This window comes from Xyrauchen texanus, chromosome 40, assembly GCF_025860055.1.
Source record: "Xyrauchen texanus isolate HMW12.3.18 chromosome 40, RBS_HiC_50CHRs, whole genome shotgun sequence".
Lineage (NCBI taxonomy): Eukaryota > Metazoa > Chordata > Actinopteri > Cypriniformes > Catostomidae > Xyrauchen > Xyrauchen texanus.
Genome location: NC_068315.1, coordinates 35,415,139 through 35,432,736, shown reverse-complemented (window position 1 = coordinate 35,432,736; position 17,598 = coordinate 35,415,139). Strand labels below are relative to the sequence as shown.

The 17,598-nt window shown below is 44.5% G+C and overlaps 1 protein-coding gene across 7 annotated transcripts in view; it reads right to left on the bottom strand.

Annotated features, from left to right (window-relative positions):
* The window catches only part of LOC127633545 (pleckstrin homology domain-containing family A member 1-like), a 105,603-nt gene that overhangs the window by 24,526 nt on the left and 63,479 nt on the right, over positions 1–17,598 (bottom strand). For 5 of the 7 annotated variants that reach the window (XR_007969222.1, XR_007969221.1, XM_052112727.1 and 2 more), the window contains one exon: positions 15,717–15,806. The exons of 1 other annotated variant lie outside the window; for it this stretch is intronic. Coding sequence is in view for 4 of the 6 variants with exons in the window: in XM_052112725.1 (XP_051968685.1) it covers positions 15,717–15,806 (90 nt within the window). In the remaining 2 variants the exon portion in view is untranslated. Of the gene's footprint in view, positions 1–12,435; positions 12,507–15,716; positions 15,807–17,598 lie in introns of all 7 variants that reach the window. One more of the 7 variants, XM_052112724.1, reaches the window with a different exon arrangement.

The window sequence follows — 17,598 nt, the reverse complement described above, 5'->3', positions numbered from 1 at the left end:
CCCGAAGTCTGTACTATTTTCTGGTGCAGAGATATGTGATTTGTTACTGTTGCTAGGGTAACTCCATCTGGTTGCTAGGTGCTCTTAATGGTTACTAGGCATGGCTTGATAGCTAATCGAAATGATCCTGAGAGACTGATTGGTCGTCTGATGTGAAATGAGCCCACCCCTGGTCTCTATGACACTGTGATCCAGAGCTATGTTCAATACAAGTCCTATGCCTTGTTCAATTCATGGAAGTCCTACGCTATTCTGAGTCAGATATGTGATTTGTTACCGGCTGCTAGGTAACCCCATCTGGTTGCTAGGCAGTTACCATAGTGATAGTAATCAAGTGTCCTTGCCATCCTGATTGAAATAAATCAACCGAAGTCTGTACGTTTTCTGTGCAAGATATGTGATTTGTTACTGGTTGCTAGGTAACCTCATCTGGTTGCTAGGCAGTTACCATAGTGATACTAATCAGTGTCCTTGCCATCCTGATTGAAATAAGTCAACCCGAAGTCTGTACGCTTTTCGATGCAGAGATATGTGATTTGTTACTCGGTTGCTAGGGTAACCCCATCGTGGTTGCTAGGCAGTTACCATAGTGATACTAATCAAGTGTCCTTGCCATCCTGATTGAAATAAGTCAACCCGAAGTCTCTACGCTTTTCTGATGCAGAGATATGTGATTTGTTACTCGGTTGCTAGGGTAACCCCATCTGGTTGCTAGGCAGTTACCATAGTGATACTAATCAAGTGTCCTTGCCATCCTGATTGAAATAAGTCAACCCGAAGTCTCTATGTTTTTGTGATGCAGAGATATGTGATTTGTTACTCGGTTGCTAGGGTAAGCCCATCTGGTTGCTAGGCAGTTACCATAGTGATACTAATGAAGTGTCCTTGCCATCCTGATTGAAATAAGTCAACCCGAAGTCTCTACGCTTTTCTGATGCAGAGATATGTGATTTGTTACTCGGTTGCTAGGGTAACCCCATCTGGTTGCTAGGCAGTTACCATAGTGATACTAATCAAGTGTCCTTGCCATCCTGATTGAAATAAATCAACCCAGAAGTCTCTCTGATTTTCTGGTGCAGAGATATAGTTACTGCTAAACGGTTGCTAGGGTACTCTGTGTAGTTGCTAGGAGTGGCTTGGCAGCTGCCAATCATGAATCTCCAAAGGCTGCTTGTCAGTATGAATGATATAAACCAACTCCCATGCCTCTGTGACATTCAGAATGGAAGATATCCCTCTATGGATTTTGGTTGTTAAGGTGCTCGACAATGGTTGCTAGGGAGGGGCTAGGAAGTGTTGAGGTGATGCATGATTGGCTGTTTGCTGTCCCGAGTCAAACGAGACCACCCTTGTGTTTCTATGACACTTCTATCCGGAGATATCCCTTTGATCTTTTTCAATAGAAGTCTATGGGACTTGTTGCTAAGGTGCTCTTAATGGTTGCTAGGGCGTGGCTTGATAGCTTCACAATGATCCTGAGAGACTGATTGGTCGTCTGAGTAAAATGAGCCCACCCCTTGTCTCTATGACACTGTGATCCAGAGCTATGTTCAATACAAATCCCTATGCCTTTTCATTTCATGGGCCGCCCTACACCATTATAAGTCAATTGGGGCATTTTTGGGCAGCTCCTGCCCCCAGGGGTGCAACTTTACCCCATATTGAGGTATGCTCTTACAGAGCCTGCCAGCCTCTTCAAATGTGGCAAATCACACGCTTCTACTGAAATCCTCGCTTGAGCTGTGACGCCAAAGTTTGTCTCAATGTTAAGTCTATGGGATTTTTCGCCGCTTTTTGCCCCTGGGGCAAATACCGCACTCCGACGCTTATAAAAGTCATAGCACACGTGTCCTCAATAGGTCGCTCGATTTGACACCTCATTCGTGGGTCTACGCCAAACGGTAAGCGGACGAAGTTAGGTGCCAAGTTTTGTTAAGAGATATAAAAATAAAAATAAAAATAAAAATAAAAGTATAACTAGATAGGTACATTTCCTGAAGAAAATGTGAGTGGTGCTTGCCGTGGCAAAACTCGTCGAAATAGCATGCTTGAAAAGAACAAAAATTATGGTCATAAATAAATCAACCCAGAAGTCTCTACGATTTTCTGATGCAGAGATATGTGATTTGTTACTCGGTTGCTAGGGTAAACCCATCTGGTTGCTAGGCAGTTACCATAGTGATAGTAATGAAGTCTCCTTGCCATCCTGATTGAAATAAGTCAACCCGAAGTCTGTACTATTTTCTGGTGCAGAGATATGTGATTTGTTACTCGGTTGCTAGGGTAACCCCATGTGGTTGCTAGGCAGTTACCATAGTGATACTTATCAAGTCTCCTTGCTATCCAGAGTAAAATCAGTCAACCAGGAAGTCTCTACGATGTTCTGATCCAGAGATATGTGATTTGTTATTTGGTTGCTAGGGTAACCCCTCCTTGTTGCTAGGAAGTTACCATAGTGATACTTATGAAGTGTCCTTGCCATCCTGAGTGAAATAAACCAACCCAGAAGTCTCTACGCTTTTCTGATGCAGAGATATGTGATTTGTTAATTGGTTGCTAGGGTAACCCCATCTGGTTGCTAGGCAGTTACCATATTGATACTAATGAAGTGTCCTTGCCATCCTGGTTGAAATAAATCAACCCGAAGTCTGTACTTTTTCTGGTGCCGAGATCTGTGATTTGTTTCTCGGTTGCTAGGGTAACCCCATCTGGTTGCTAGGCAGTTACCATAGTGATAGTAATCAAGTGTCCTTGCGATCCTGAGTGAAATAAATCAACCCGAAGTCAGTACTATTTTCTGGTGCAGAGATATGTGATTTGTTACTCGGTTGCTAGGGTAACCCCATCTGGTTGCTAGGCAGTTACCATAGTGATAGTAATCAAGTGTCCTTGCCATCCTGATTGAAATAAGTCAACCCAGAAGTATGTACGCTTTTCTGATGCAGAGATATGTGATTTGTTACTCGGTTGCTAGGGTAACCCCATGTGGTTGCTAGGCAGTTACCATATTGATACTAATGAAGTGTCCTTGCCATCCTGGTTGAAATAAATCAACCTGGAAGTCTGTACTCTTTCTGGTGCCAGATATGTGATGTGTTCTCGTTGCTAGGTAACCCCATCTGGTTGCTAGGCAGTTACCATAGTGATAGTAATCATGTCCTTGCCATCCTGAGTGAAATAAATCAACCCGAAGTCAGTACTATTTTGTGGTGCAGATATGTGATTTGTTACCGTTGCTAGGGTAACCCCATCTGGTTGCTAGGCAGTAATCATAGTGATAGTAATCAAGTGTCCTTGCCATCCTGATTGAAATAAGTCAACCCGAAGTCTCTACGTTTTCTGATGCAGAGATATGTGATTTGTTATTTGGTTGCTAGGGTAACCCCATCTGGTTGCTAGGCAGTTACCATAGTGATAGTAATCAAGTGTCCTTGCCATCCTGATTGAAATAAGTCAACCCAGAAGTATCTACGCTTTTCTGATGCAGAGATATGTGATTTGTTACTCGGTTGCTAGGGTAACCCCATGTGGTTGCTAGGCAGTTACCATATTGATACTAATGAAGTGTCCTTGCCATCCTGGTTGAAATAAATCAACCTGGAAGTCTGTACTCTTTTCTGGTGCCGAGATATGTGATGTGTTTCTCGGTTGCTAGGGTAACCCCATCTGGTTGCTAGGCAGTTACCATAGTGATAGTAATCAAGTGTCCTTGCCATCCTGAGTGAAATAAATCAACCCGAAGTCAGTACTATTTTCTGGTGCAGAGATATGTGATTTGTTACTCGGTTGCTAGGGTAACCCCATGTGGTTGCTAGGCAGTAATCATAGTGATAGTAATCAAGTGTCCTTGCCATCCTGATTGAAATAAGTCAACCCGAAGTCTCTACGCTTTTCTGATGCAGAGATATGTGATTTGTTACTCGGTTGCTAGGGTAACCCCATCTGGTTGCTAGGCAGTTACCATAGTGATAGTAATGAAGTGTCCTTGCCATCCTGAGTGAAATAAATCAACCCGAAGTCAGTACTATTTTCTGGTGCAGAGATATGTGATTTGTTACTCGGTTGCTAGGGTAACCCCATCTGGTTGCTAGGCAGTAATCATAGTGATAGTAATCAAGTGTCCTTGCCATCCTGATTGAAATAAGTCAACCCGAAGTCTCTACGCTTTTCTGATGCAGAGATATGTGATTTGTTACTCGGTTGCTAGGGTAACCCCATCTGGTTGCTAGGCAGTTACCTTAGTGATACTAATGAAGTGTCCTTGCCATCCTGATTGAAATAAATCAACCCAGAAGTTTCTCTGATTTTCTGGTGCAGAGATATAGTTACTGCTAAAGGGTTGCTAGGGTACTCTGTTTAGTTGCTAGGGAGTGGCTTGGCAGCTGCCAATCATTAATCTCCAACGGCTGCTTGTCAGTATGAATGATATAAACCAACTCCCATGCCTCTGTGACATTCAGAATGGAAGATATCCTCTATGGATTTTGGTTGCTAAGGTGCTCGACAATGGTTGCTAGGGAGGGGCTAGGAAGTGTTGAGGTGATTCATGATTGGCTGTTTGCTGCCCCGAGTGAAACGAGACCACCCTTGTGTTTCTATGAAACTTCTATCCGGAGATATCCCTTTGATGTCTTTCATTAGAAGTCTATGGGACTTGTTGCTAAGGTGCTCTAAATTGTTGCTAGGGCGTGGCTTGATAGATTCAAAATGATCCTGAGATACTGATTGGTCGTCTGAGTAAAATGAGCCCGCCCCATTGTCTCTATGACACTGTGATCCAGAGCTATGTTGAATACAAATCCCAATGCCATTTCATTTCATGGGCCGCCCTACACCATTGTAAGTCAATTGGGGCATTTTTGGGCAGCTCCTGCCCCCAGGGTGCAACTTTTACCCCATTTTGAGGTATGCTCTTACAGAGCCTGCCAGCCTCTTCAAATGTGGCAAATCACACGCTTTCGCTAAATCCTCGCTCGAGCTGTGACGCCAAAGTTTGTCGCAATGTTAAGTCTATGGGATTTTTCGCCGCTTTTTTGCCCCTGGGGCAATTACCGCACTCCGATCGCTTATAAAAGTCATAGCACACGTGTCCTCAATAGGTCGCTCGATTTGACACCTCATTCGTGGGTCTACGCCAAACGGTGAGGGACGAAGTTAGGTGCGAAGTTTTGTACGGAGATAGAATAATAATAAAAGAAGAAAAATAAAAATAAGTATGTGAGATTACAATAGTGATGCTTTGCAAGCACCACTAATAATAAGTATGTGAGATTACAATAGTGATGCTTTGCAAGCACCACTAATAAGTATGTGAGATTACAATAGTGATGCTTTGCAAGCACCACTAATAAAAATAATAAGTATGTGAGATTACAATAGTGATGCTTTGCAAGCACCACTAATAAGTATGTGAGATTACAATAGTGATGCTTTGCAAGCACCACTAATAAGTATGTGAGATTACAATAGTGATGCTTTGCAAGCACCACTAAAAATAAAAAGTATAATAAGTATGTGAGATTACAATAGTGATGCTTTGCAAGCACCACTAATAAGTATGTGAGATTACAATAGTGATGCTTTGCAAGCACCATTAATAATAAGTATGTGAGATTACAATAGTGATGCTTTGCAAGCACCACTAATTAGTAATTTGCATTACTTTGTATTCATTTGTCAATTAATTTTGTGAGTAAGCTAGAGGTAACTTACACTGCACATGACTGATCACGTAATGCCAAGTTTAAATATACGCAAGTGGTGAATGAGAACGTCTGGGTTACTGTTGTAACCCCCATTCCCTGATGGAGGGAACAAGATGTTGTGTCGATTGAAGCGACACTAGGGGTCCTTCTTGAAGGCCTCGGTTACCTCTGAACTTGAGAAAAGGCCAATGAGAAATGGGCAGACAGAATTTGCATGTCCCTCCCCCGGACATATGGGTATAAAAGGAGGGAATCGTGCATCTGTCTAGACAGGTTTTGCACTGAGGAGCCGAGAATAAGGTTCGGCCATAACAGTGGCTCGGTACAGCGTCGTGGCGGGGGGGACACAACGCTTTGTTCCCTCCATCAAGGAACAGGGGTTACAACAGTAACCCAGACATTCCTCTTCTGCCACTCACTCGATGTTGTGTCTATTGAAGTGACACTAGGGGTCCCTATTCAATCACGCCATGCACTGAATCGTGTACGTGAACTGCTGATGTAGGTGCTGCATCAGACTGCATGTACCCTTCCCCGACGGCCCATAAAAACATCATAAACTTTTTTAGGTTCCCGGCATCCCTGAAGAGGGGAAAAAGCAACAAGGGGGCGGGCACGGCCTGGGTCTGATAGGCCAGCCATGGCATTGACGACCCAGTGGGCAACCTCTGTTGTAGACAGCGCCCCTTTCTGCTGTATAACACAGCAAAAAAAGAGCTGCTTGGAACATTTAAAGCTGTCCACATAGGTCCACATAGCTACGCAAAGCACGCACTGGACACAGCAACGATACTGTTGGGTCTGCCTCCTCCTGAGGCAGCTTCGCTTGCAGGTTACCTACTTCTGAGGGATTCGTAGGAACCTTGGGCACGTAGCCTGGACGAGGTCTTAGAATGACATGAGCATCTGCCAGACTAGAATCCAGGCAAGTGTCACTGACAGAGAATGCTTGGAGGTCCCCAACCCTCTTGATGGAAGCGAGCGCAATCAGGAGGGCCATCTTCGAGGAGAGTTGATCGTGTCTACGACAGCAGGTGTTAGGCCACTTGGATCTTCTGCCAAGGGCCAGACGTGGAGTTTCCAGAGGTCTGGGCACAGATACCAGTGTGTGCCCCGTCGCCCCCCACTCTGCACTGAGCATGCCCTGTCGTGACAGCGTGTCCGTTGCCGTGTTTAGGCTACCCAGGATATGAGTGGCGTGCAGCAACCTGAGTCGCTGATGACTCCAAAGGAGGAGATGGCGGGCGAGTTGTGACATGTGACAAGAGCGTACATGGCCTTGGCGATTTATGCACGCCACCATCATGATGAATGGATCAAGACGTGCTTGCCCTGGATCAGCAGGAGAGACCTCTGCAGGGCAAGAACTACAGCCGACAACTCTAGGCAGTTGACGTGCCAACGTAGGCGTGGTCATGTCCAGGAGCCAACAGCTGCGTGCCCATTGCACACGGCACCCTAAACCAGTTTGGAGGCATTTGAGGTGACCACGACGCATATGGAAACCTGCTGTAGGGGGAATTCTGTCCTCAGAAAACAGAGGTATGTCTAAGGGTCGAATGTCTGGCAGCAGAAAGCGGTGATGAACACATGGTATGTGCCACGGTGCCATGCCTATCTCAAGACTCAAGTCTGAAGCCAGTGCTGAAGTCTCATATGCATCAACCCGAGCGGCGTGGCCACTGCTGAGGATGTCATATGCCCCAGGAGCCTCTGGAACTGCTGCAGTGGAATCGTTGTGCCTTATCTGAGCGAACCTAGGTAGTTCAGCACCAGCTGCGTGCGCTCGCTTGTGAGGCGCGCTGTCGTTAAGACTGAGTCTAACTCCACGCCAAGAAAAGAGATGCTCTGAACCGGAGAGAGCTTGCTCTTTTCCCAGTTGACCCGAAGCCCTAGACGGCTGAGGTGCCTGAGCACCTGGTCCCTGTGGGCACACAGAGACTATCGAGAGTGAGCTAGAATCAGCCAGTCATTGAGGAAATCAAGAACATGGATGCCAACTTCCCTTAGCGGGGCAAGGGCGGCCTCTGCGACCTTTGTGAAGATGTGAGGGGACAGGGACGAGCCGAAGGGGAGGACCTGGTACTGGTACATTGGGCCGTCGTACACGAGCCATAGGAAGGGTCTGTGACAAGGCAAAAGTTAGACGTGAAAGTACGCATCCTTCAGGTCTACCCCTGCGAACCAATCAAGATGCTAGACACATGGTAGAATAAGTTTCCGCATGAGAATCTTTGAACGGTAGTCTGTGTGAGGCCCAGTTCAGAAGTTGCAGGTCCAAGATTGACCACCACGCACCGCCTGTCTTGGTTACGATGAAGTGAGAGCCGTAGAACCCTGGCTTCATTTCGGTTGGAGGGACGGCTCTATCGCATCCCTGTGGGGTGAGTGCCTGGCAAAATAAATCACGTAGCTGAGTCGGATGGTCCCGACCAGCCAGCGCAATGGGTTGGAAGCGTAAGCGCCGCGGCAAACCTCTGAGCAAGGGGACGATCACGTATGATGTGGGGCTTCACAGCGGGGGGAGAGCAGGTAATATTATGTTGGACAGCAAATTCTCAGTTGTGCTGAGAAAATAACTCAAAGCATTTACCTTGCTCCGCGTACCTGGCTGGGGGCGGGAAAGTGACTGAGGAGGAGGTCCTATGAAGGTGTCCTCTAGACTCGTCAGAACCGGCCCGCCGGGAGTCTATAGTGGAAGGCGAGGAGGCGAGGGGACCGTGTCCATGGGGCCGTGACTGTAGGTGTTTGGCGCCAGACCGCCGTGAAAACGGCATGTGGGGGCACCGGTTAGGTGACCGAAGGAGCGAGGAAACCGCTCTCTTTTTCCTGGCAATTATGGTACCGTGGGGGGGTGCGAAAAGAGATTTCACTCCCGGCCCTCCAACGGGGGATGGAGTGGTCCAGATACCAACTCCGTAGAGGCCATCTCGCTCCTTGGTTTAATCGTCTCAGGAACACTCGGGAGCCTTCTGGGTCCCGGTAGTGGTTCTTGAGACGGGGACGTCAGCTACCTGCGGGTAGCTCTATGCTGGGGATGAGAGCTGGGCCCAGGTTGAAGCGCAGCTGCCTGTTGTTTAGAAGCTGCAGGGGGATGACCTCTGTGAGCAGAGGTGCACGGCTTACGCTGGAACGGCGGCGAGGCATGATGTGGGAGATGGCCTCCGTCTTCTTCCTCACTGCCGAAGACTGCTGGGCAAAGTCTTCAATGGTGTCGCCGAATAAGCCGAACTGGGAGACGGGGGTGTTGAGAAAGCGGGCTTTGTCGGGGTCCTGCATCTCGACCAGGTTCAGCCAGGGACGGAGGGTTCCAGTCCAGCCCGCGCTCACGGCGGCCCGGGCAAGCATAGCGGACATCTGTGCATCAGGCTCAGACTGGACAAGCAGACCCGAAGGTGGCAGCGCAGTCGAGTCATCAGCATCAGACGCCGCTGCGATGCTCTCCGATGCAGCGGCGAAATCATATTCCAGCTCGTGGGGTCCGAGGGAGACATCAGACTGGCCGTGGGGTAAGCCGGTCTTGCGTCGGACCTGGACAGAAGCAAACGAGCATGCTGGGTGGTGGGTGGTTCGTGGGGATTTACCCCGCGAAACTGAGCCCGCTGCACTCCCCAAATCGCCTTCATCGCCAGCCGTGCTGGCCCCAATCACGTAGGAAAGAGGCGCGGCACGGGGGGTGGCTGAAGTGGCTTTTTCCTCAGAGGAAAGAAAGCCACGACCGCAACGTTGCCATGATTATGTTCTCGTGATGAGAACATCAACATTCATAAAACGCTGCCTGCGTGTGATCGCAGCCCAGACACGTGAGGCAGCACCGTCAGAAGTGGAGAGATATCTGCCACATCCAGGAACTACACAAAGACAGAAAGACATCTTTAAAAAGACGCATCTTTAAAAAGACATTCAACGTGAATATGTATACTCTTTTAGAGAAAATATACTCATTTATTAAGTGTATTTGCTCTTTAAGGAAATGCTGTCGAGGCGCTCAGGTCCGTGGACTGCACTGGCGTGCAGAGAAGGGAGAAAGCCACTGGTAATGCGCCATATGATCCAACAGCAATGCTCTTAGAGGCGAGTGGAACAGCAGTGAAACACCAGCTTGCTAAACACACAACTGCTCGGCTACGAAGAAAAAATCTGACTAGACAGATGCACGATTCCCTCCTTTTATACCCATATGCAAATTCTGTCTGCCAATTTCTCATTGGTCTTTTCTCAAGTACAGAGGTAACCGAGGCCTTCAAGAAGGACCCCTAATGTCGCTTCAATCGACACGTAGAGTGAGCAATAGAAGGGGAACAGAAGATTTTTAGTGAATAACCACTAAAATTACACTCTGTTCCTCACAAAAAGCAAATTTTTGACTTCAGAATATTTGGAATACAGCGCATACAGTGGTGCTTTTGTTTTATTTTTAGATCTTGTTTGAGACATAGGGGTTTGGAATGACATGAGGGGGAGTTATTTGGAGTGTAAATCTCTTTTTATTTTCTCCCCAATTTGGAATGCCCAATTCCCAGCGCGCTCTAAGTCCTCATGGTGGCGTAGCGACTCGCCTCATTGCGGGTGGCAGAGGACGAATCTCAGTCGCCTCCACGTCTGAGATGCCAATCAACGCATCTTATCACGTGACTTGTTGAGCGCGTTACCACGGAGACGTAGCACGTGTGGAGGCTTCACGCTATTCTCCGCACCATCCACGCACAACTCACCACGTGCCCCACCGAGAGCGAGAAACACATTATAGTGACCAAAAGGTGCACTAATTAATTTGTGTTATATTGCCTTCTCTTATTTATCCTACAGAATTTGTCATTCCAAAACCAACTTGAGGGGTGAGCAGCCTTATGTAGAGTAAAACAATGCTTTTATTTCTAGACCCCTGAAAGGACTAGAGTTTTCATCTCATGTGAGTTTATAACATATTAAACAGATATGACAAAGGCACTATTAATTTCTGGTGTAGAAAATGTAATTAGTGCACCATTAACAGTCAAGACATTCGATCTAGCTGAGATTTTTCATTGGCTGTTTATAAATGAAAATAGCTTAAATCCATGATGTGGTGAGTACTTATTTTAACCAGACTTGCTGAGCAATAGAAGCATTTGGTCTTTCAGGTGTGTTAGATTCATTCACTCATGCTCAATGAGCTCTACTGAAACTATACGGCAACCTCTCACAATCCCCAGCATGCATTCAAATACATTTTCATTGGGATTTTTCAATTAGGATTTAGATCTTCATACCAAAACTAGTGTCTGTAATATCAAACAGTGAGAATGCTTCAGTAATTACAGGTGAGTTTGTGCAATGCATGATTGTAAATTGCAAGAAAAGAACATGTAGGTCAGGAAATGAAATGAAACAGTTAAGATGGACATTTGAAAAAGATGATAAGTGTAAGAAATATGACTTGTTATTATATTATGAGCATTCAAGCCAAATACCCCAAGACCTGCAGTTCAGCACATGAAAAACACACTCAAGTTTGAACGGGTCAGCCAGCATTTGCTTTACAACCACATCTGGAAATAAAATAATAGCGGCAGTGTTTTCTATACTGTACATAATACATTTACATAATCATTTAAAAACACATTCATGGAAGATCCCCTAATTATTATTCAAATCAATAATAACTGTGTTTTAAAAACTCAAATACACATTTCAGTTAAAAACTTTCACAAAAACATCCAACGTATACGCAATCATTTGAGAATGTAAATGGATCTCATGGATGTCCAGGTTGTATTCATTAACATTAACGACCTAATTACAGTAATAACAACAATTTAACAGCACTGATTCATCTTGGTTAATGATGATTTCATCATATACTTGTGCATTTTTAACATTAAAAGTTGTACATGTTTACATTAGTTAATGCACTATGATATGAACTAACAATAAACAATAGAATTTTAATAAATAAACATTAACCCAGATAAATAAATGTTGGAAAATGTATATTTCATGATGCCTACTTCATTTAATAATATTTGACCTTTTTGTAAAGTGTTATCGGCTTATAAATTCACGTTTCTGCAATCAATTCATCCGAAACGTTTAACATACAGAGACACTTTTTTTAAATTTTAGTCTTATTTAGTTTGATCTTTTTTGTAAAGGTTATACTTTTAAATAAAAATTGAGATTACAAACATTGTTCCAATTAAATGCTGATAAATTACTTTATTACTATTTTTTTGATGCTTTGCATCCACAGCTGTATTCTTCAGGGAATGCAAATCTAATCAACAAATAAACAATCTATTTTATTCTTATAGAAAAAGTGTACTGAATCCTCTGGTAACTGAAAATAATCAGTTATCAGTAATAAGTGACACTTGAAAATAATTGCTAAACACTCATTTCATGAACATCTCTACTTGTAACTGTGCAGACCACACAGAACACAACCCAGAAAACTATTTCAACTATGAAAGTTACAGCCAAGTGAAAATAGTATATTACTGATTCCTGAACAGAAGTGTAAGAGGATGAGTTGGTGACTTCTGTTCTGAATAAATGAATGAATGAATGAATATTAAACAGATAAAACCCATGACTGCTGGGAAGGACAGGATGATGGGTGTCAAGGGATGAAGCAGCTTTACTCCACTGAGATCTAGTTAAAGCACTAAATGTTTGTGCACTACGCAGGGCTCTAGGGAGCAAACGCACAGACAGGGAGAAAGCGCAAGGGTTTGATCTCCACACATACGTGCTGCATTCACCAGAGCAGGATGTATACCTCTGTATACAAGGGTTCAAGAGCCGCCTGGCCTGACGCATCTGCAACACAGCGCACATTCATCAGGCACGAACACGCCAGAGACAGACAGACCGAAATGAGACATTGTAGAGTGGGGGAGAATTTGACACAGAATTTGTCCAAATTGAAATGTTAACTTGCTTTTACAATTTATTTTTTGATCATTTGACTTAATTTACCCACTGGGATTAATAATACAAATCTTTTGTTTTCACTTTTCTCTCCAAAATGTATTGAATGGCCCATGTAAAGCTGCTATTTACCATTTATAATTTATAAGTACCATTTACCATTATAATTTACCATTTATAATATATAAATGGTAAGTTTATCAAATGAATCACAATTAAACTTGTATAATCAATATTTGCTGAGAAATCCTCCAAACAAAGATACATAAATAATGCTGCGGTCGCACTACTTTTCAAGCTCCGTTCACTTCCATTTAAACTCATGTGAAGAAATGTCACATTAAAGTTGAAGTTTGCGGAGCTCTGACCTGTGAATCCGAATGACAAGAAGACGCGTGACCAACAGACGATGGAAACACACATGACCTCTGTGTCTCAATACAAAGAGTGTTTTTATTGTTGCAGGAAAGCGAGTAGAAAGTATATTTGAGTTCTTTAAAGGGGTCATGACATGAGAAACCAAATTTGCCTTGATCTTTTGGTATATAAGAGGTCTTTGTATCATTAAAACGTCCTGCAAGTTTAATATTTTAAGACGTCCTCCCCATTCTAAGCGAATCATTTATTTAATCAAGCTCAAAATACAGCTCGTTCTGGATTCATGGTTAGAAGTGGCGTGTCGGTTAGAAGTGGCGTAACAGCGTTTGCATATGACCGCCTCCAGCACAAGATAACTACGATTTAAGCGCCAAGACAACTACGCTCATTTACGTATCGCCGTCGCCTCACAAGTGTTCAGTCGATGGACAGCGAGCTCTGACAGAGACTACTTGTGCACAGGAAAATTACGATGCCACACAGATGTGCTGTTCCTGGCTGTGGTCAAACAAAACCTCTGAATAAGCTGCCGAAAGATCCAGACGTCAGGGAAAAATGGATGCAGTTTATTTTTTGCGGACGACCCAGTCACGGCAGTGTTAACTTAAGCGTTTGTTCTGTACATTTTAAGGATGACTGTTTTGAGAACAAATCTCACTATTCTGGGAACAACGACGATGCAAACTGTAAGTAATCTATTTTAAACTTTAAACTACTTTTTAAAGCGCAATTTCATTCATTATGAATAATCACAGTGTTTTTACTTAGTTTACTTGCATATTGTTCTGGCTGGGGGCGTCAATAATTGATACATAGGCACTGGCGTTAGCCAATCATAACAGTGAGCGTTAACACTGAAGTCTTAAATGGAAAACGCCCCCAAAACAGACTGTTTGAATCAGAGGATGAGAAACAGGGTGGGAAAAGGTCATAAATCACTAGATTTTAAAAGTTTTTCTTAAAAAAAAAATATATTAATACTATAATTGCACCTAAGGGAACATAATAATACAATAAAAAAAACCATGTCATGACCCCTTTAATTAAACCAGGAACCCATATGCATGACATTATATCCTGTCCGTTGCGGTGTCTGAAATAGTTTTGCATGCACAATGTCTAGAGTGACCGCCCCTTAATTATAAATCTAATATTATATATAGGCCTACAATAAAGATAATAATTCAGATAATTCAAAAGACATTGCATTATTGTGGCGGACGATTATTTCTACGTAAAATTGAGTTGGTCAATCTGTCCGAGGCAGACTTGAGGGCTGTTTTAACAGGACACGGTCTGTACACATTAAAAATGCATCTCTAGACGCCTGTGCGCTGCTCGTTCCAGGCGCTGACCCCCCTTTGCTGACTGACACTCGCAAAAACATGACGTTTTTGTTTGTTTTTTGCACCAAGTCGTTTTTCATTTTACACAAACATTTTCTATTCTCTCTCTGACCCTTACAAGTTTTAATTTGCTGTTGTGCCTTTAAGACTCAAATGTGAAATGAGAAAAAGCACTGCGCTAACATGGACTGCGAGTCTCATTTAGTTTGAAACATGATCCTTCAGTAACAGCTTCTTTGCAAAGCTGCATGATATTTTGACAGATTCATAAAAACATCTGTGCTGCAAAATGAAGCTGAAACTGTTCAGATCAGATTGAAATAATCAGGGATCATTAATACATTTCAGCTGCTCGTTTCTACCATTGTGATTCTTCAGAAGGATCTGCAGAGCGACAGATGCTACACACAAACACACACCTTTACACATTTTACTCTTAATGTTAGAACTTCTGGTGTTTAGGAATAATAATATATATCCTACTGAGTCCTTATTACCTCACCATGACTGAATAACCCAAAGTTCTGATCTCTGAACAGGGTCCTGTCCCAAATGGCAGAAAGTTGCGCAAGTTCAGAACAATGTTATTGAGAAGTCTGAGGACTTTTTGAGTTCTGGAGGTTACAGTATGTTTTCATAGTATCTCAGAATATCAAGGGCAGTTGGACTCCTCATGATATGACCTCTTCAATGCTTTTACCACTTACATGACTCAGTTAAGCAGTAGATCTTGAGATGTCATGATTCTTTTATGATAAGGGGTGCAATATTCAACTGTATAAAACTTCCCATAGTAACCCAGTGAAAGAGTATAAGATTCACATGTTCATGTAGAACTATGAACTATGCAGAACAGGAGGACATGTATGTGTCATTTCAACATGATTTTGAAATGTTGGGCAAAGTGCGCACCTTCATATGGACTCAAGGGGTTTATTGTAATCTTACTGAAAATATTGTCATCATTTACTCATCCTGATGTGGTTCCATGCCTGTATGTATTACTTTCTTTCTTCTGTGAAACACAAAAGGAGATGAAGAGAAAAGCTTATGAAGAATGTTCATGCTGGTCTTTCCCATACAATAAAAAGGCGACTGGCCATCAAGCTCCAAAAAGTGCTTAAAAGACCCATAAAACTTCTCCTTTCGCATTGCATGGGAAAAAAAGAGACAAATACAGGTTTGGAAGGACAAGAGAGAGTATATAATGACAGAACTGTAATTTTTGGTCAACTATACTTTTAGGACTGGGCCTTTGGTAGTTCAAGCCAAGTGGCACTTGAACAGAAACATGGTTGGTTTAGAGATGAACAGGATGAGTTGCTACAAAACACCCATCAAAGAGAGAGTGAGAGAGAGAGAGAAGAGATCTTACGGAGGCTGCAGATCTCCCGGGGCCTCGCTGAGCCACTATGGCCCCAGAGATTGCCCTGATCCAGCCATGCATCTCCTCTGGACTGGTAGACTAAGATGGAGAGAAACACAGACAAAAACATCTATTATTAAAGACATGGGCTGAGATGCATGACTGATGTGGCCAGAACAGAATTCAGTTTGAGGCTTTGATTGTTTTATCATCAACATTAATGCAATATTAAATGTGTTACTCAACCTCAACATGTGAAATAAGAAAATTGCAATATTTTAGTTAGCTTCAATAGAACGTCATGGTTACTGTTGTAACCTCCGTACCCCAATGGAAGGAACGAGATGTTGTGTCGATTGTAGTGACACAAGGGGTCTCTTCTGAGAGCCTCACGTACCTCTGAACTTGAGAAAAGGCCAATGTCAAGTTGGCAGACAGAATTTGCATGACCCACAGGTATAAAGGGGAGAGGGGGAGCGAATGTCAGACAGGTTTTCACTAAGGAGCCAAGAATAAAGTTATGGCGCATAACAGATAGTGACGTGGCAAGGGGAACACATCGTCTCGTTCCTTCCATCAGGGAACGGAGGTTACAACAGTAACCATGACGTTCCCCTTCTGTCACTCACTCGACGTTGTGTCGATTGTAATTACATAAGGGGTCCCACTTCAAAACACCATGCACTACCTGCGTTACGTGACTGCCGAGCCAGGTGCAAGCCGGCTGCTGCGTGCTAGAAGCAGCTGGGTCGGCTGCATGTAACCCTCCCAAACACCCCCATGAAAGGTGTCATATACCTCTAAGGTTCCCAGCACCTGTACGGGAACAGGCAACATGACTTGTATGGGAGCCAGCCGGCCATCTTAATGCTATAGACGCGTCCAGGAAGGTATCCTTTTCCGTTCCAATTCTTTCAGGGGGAAAAGGCCCTGTGGAGACCACAACCTGCCCAGACTGAGGGGAAGTAACTTCTGGCTAATACACACAGGGGTTGTCAAGCCACCCGTGGACATGGTGCGGTGGTAGATCCTGCCTGACAAGGGAGGAGTTGCTACAGACATGGCGACCGGGGGCAGCGAGGACTTCCCAAGGAAAACGCGGGTCCTGCCAGCAGGGGGACCGTATCGCGGAAATTACATCACAGGGAGTTTCTGAAGCAGGAACTATGCCTGTGGAGCCCAAGCCCAACACGGAGCACTCGGCTCGTGGTGGGTCTGGAGGCAAATTCCTCCGTTGAATTTGCCGGCCAAAGGGCTAGGGAGGAAGAGCATCCAGGAAGCGAGAGCTTAGTGGCTAACCTGGGAAAGGCAGTGCACTGGATCAACTTGGTGAAGGGCGCAAGTTATTCTGTATTACCGAGTTTTACCGGCTTGGACCTGACAAAACACTGGATGAGACAGACTCAACCCTGAGGTTGTAGAATCTAGCAAAGGTGTTGGGTGTTTCCCAGCCCGATGCTCAACAGATATCTGCTACGGAGGTGCCATGGGCAAGAGCCCACGGGGATGCCACACTTCTCGTAGAGTGTGCTAAAACCCGCAGGGGGGGGTGCACGGCCTGGGTGTGATAGGCTAGGGGATAGCATTAACAACCCAATGAGCTAATCTCTGTTTGGAGACGCTGTTCCCTTTCCGCTGATCGCCAAAGCAGACAAAGAGCTGCTCAGAGCATCTAGAGCCCAGCGTGCGGTCCACATGGATACGCAAAGCATATACCGGCTGGGTCTGCGTCCTCCCGGGACAGCTTCGATTGCAGGTTCATGACCTAATCCCTGAAGGGGGTCGTAGGAACCTAGGGCACGTAGCCCGGTCGTGGTTTTAGGATGAGGTGAGCATCTACCGGCCCGAACTCCAGGCAAGTGTCGCTGACAGAGAATCTTGATGGAAGCGA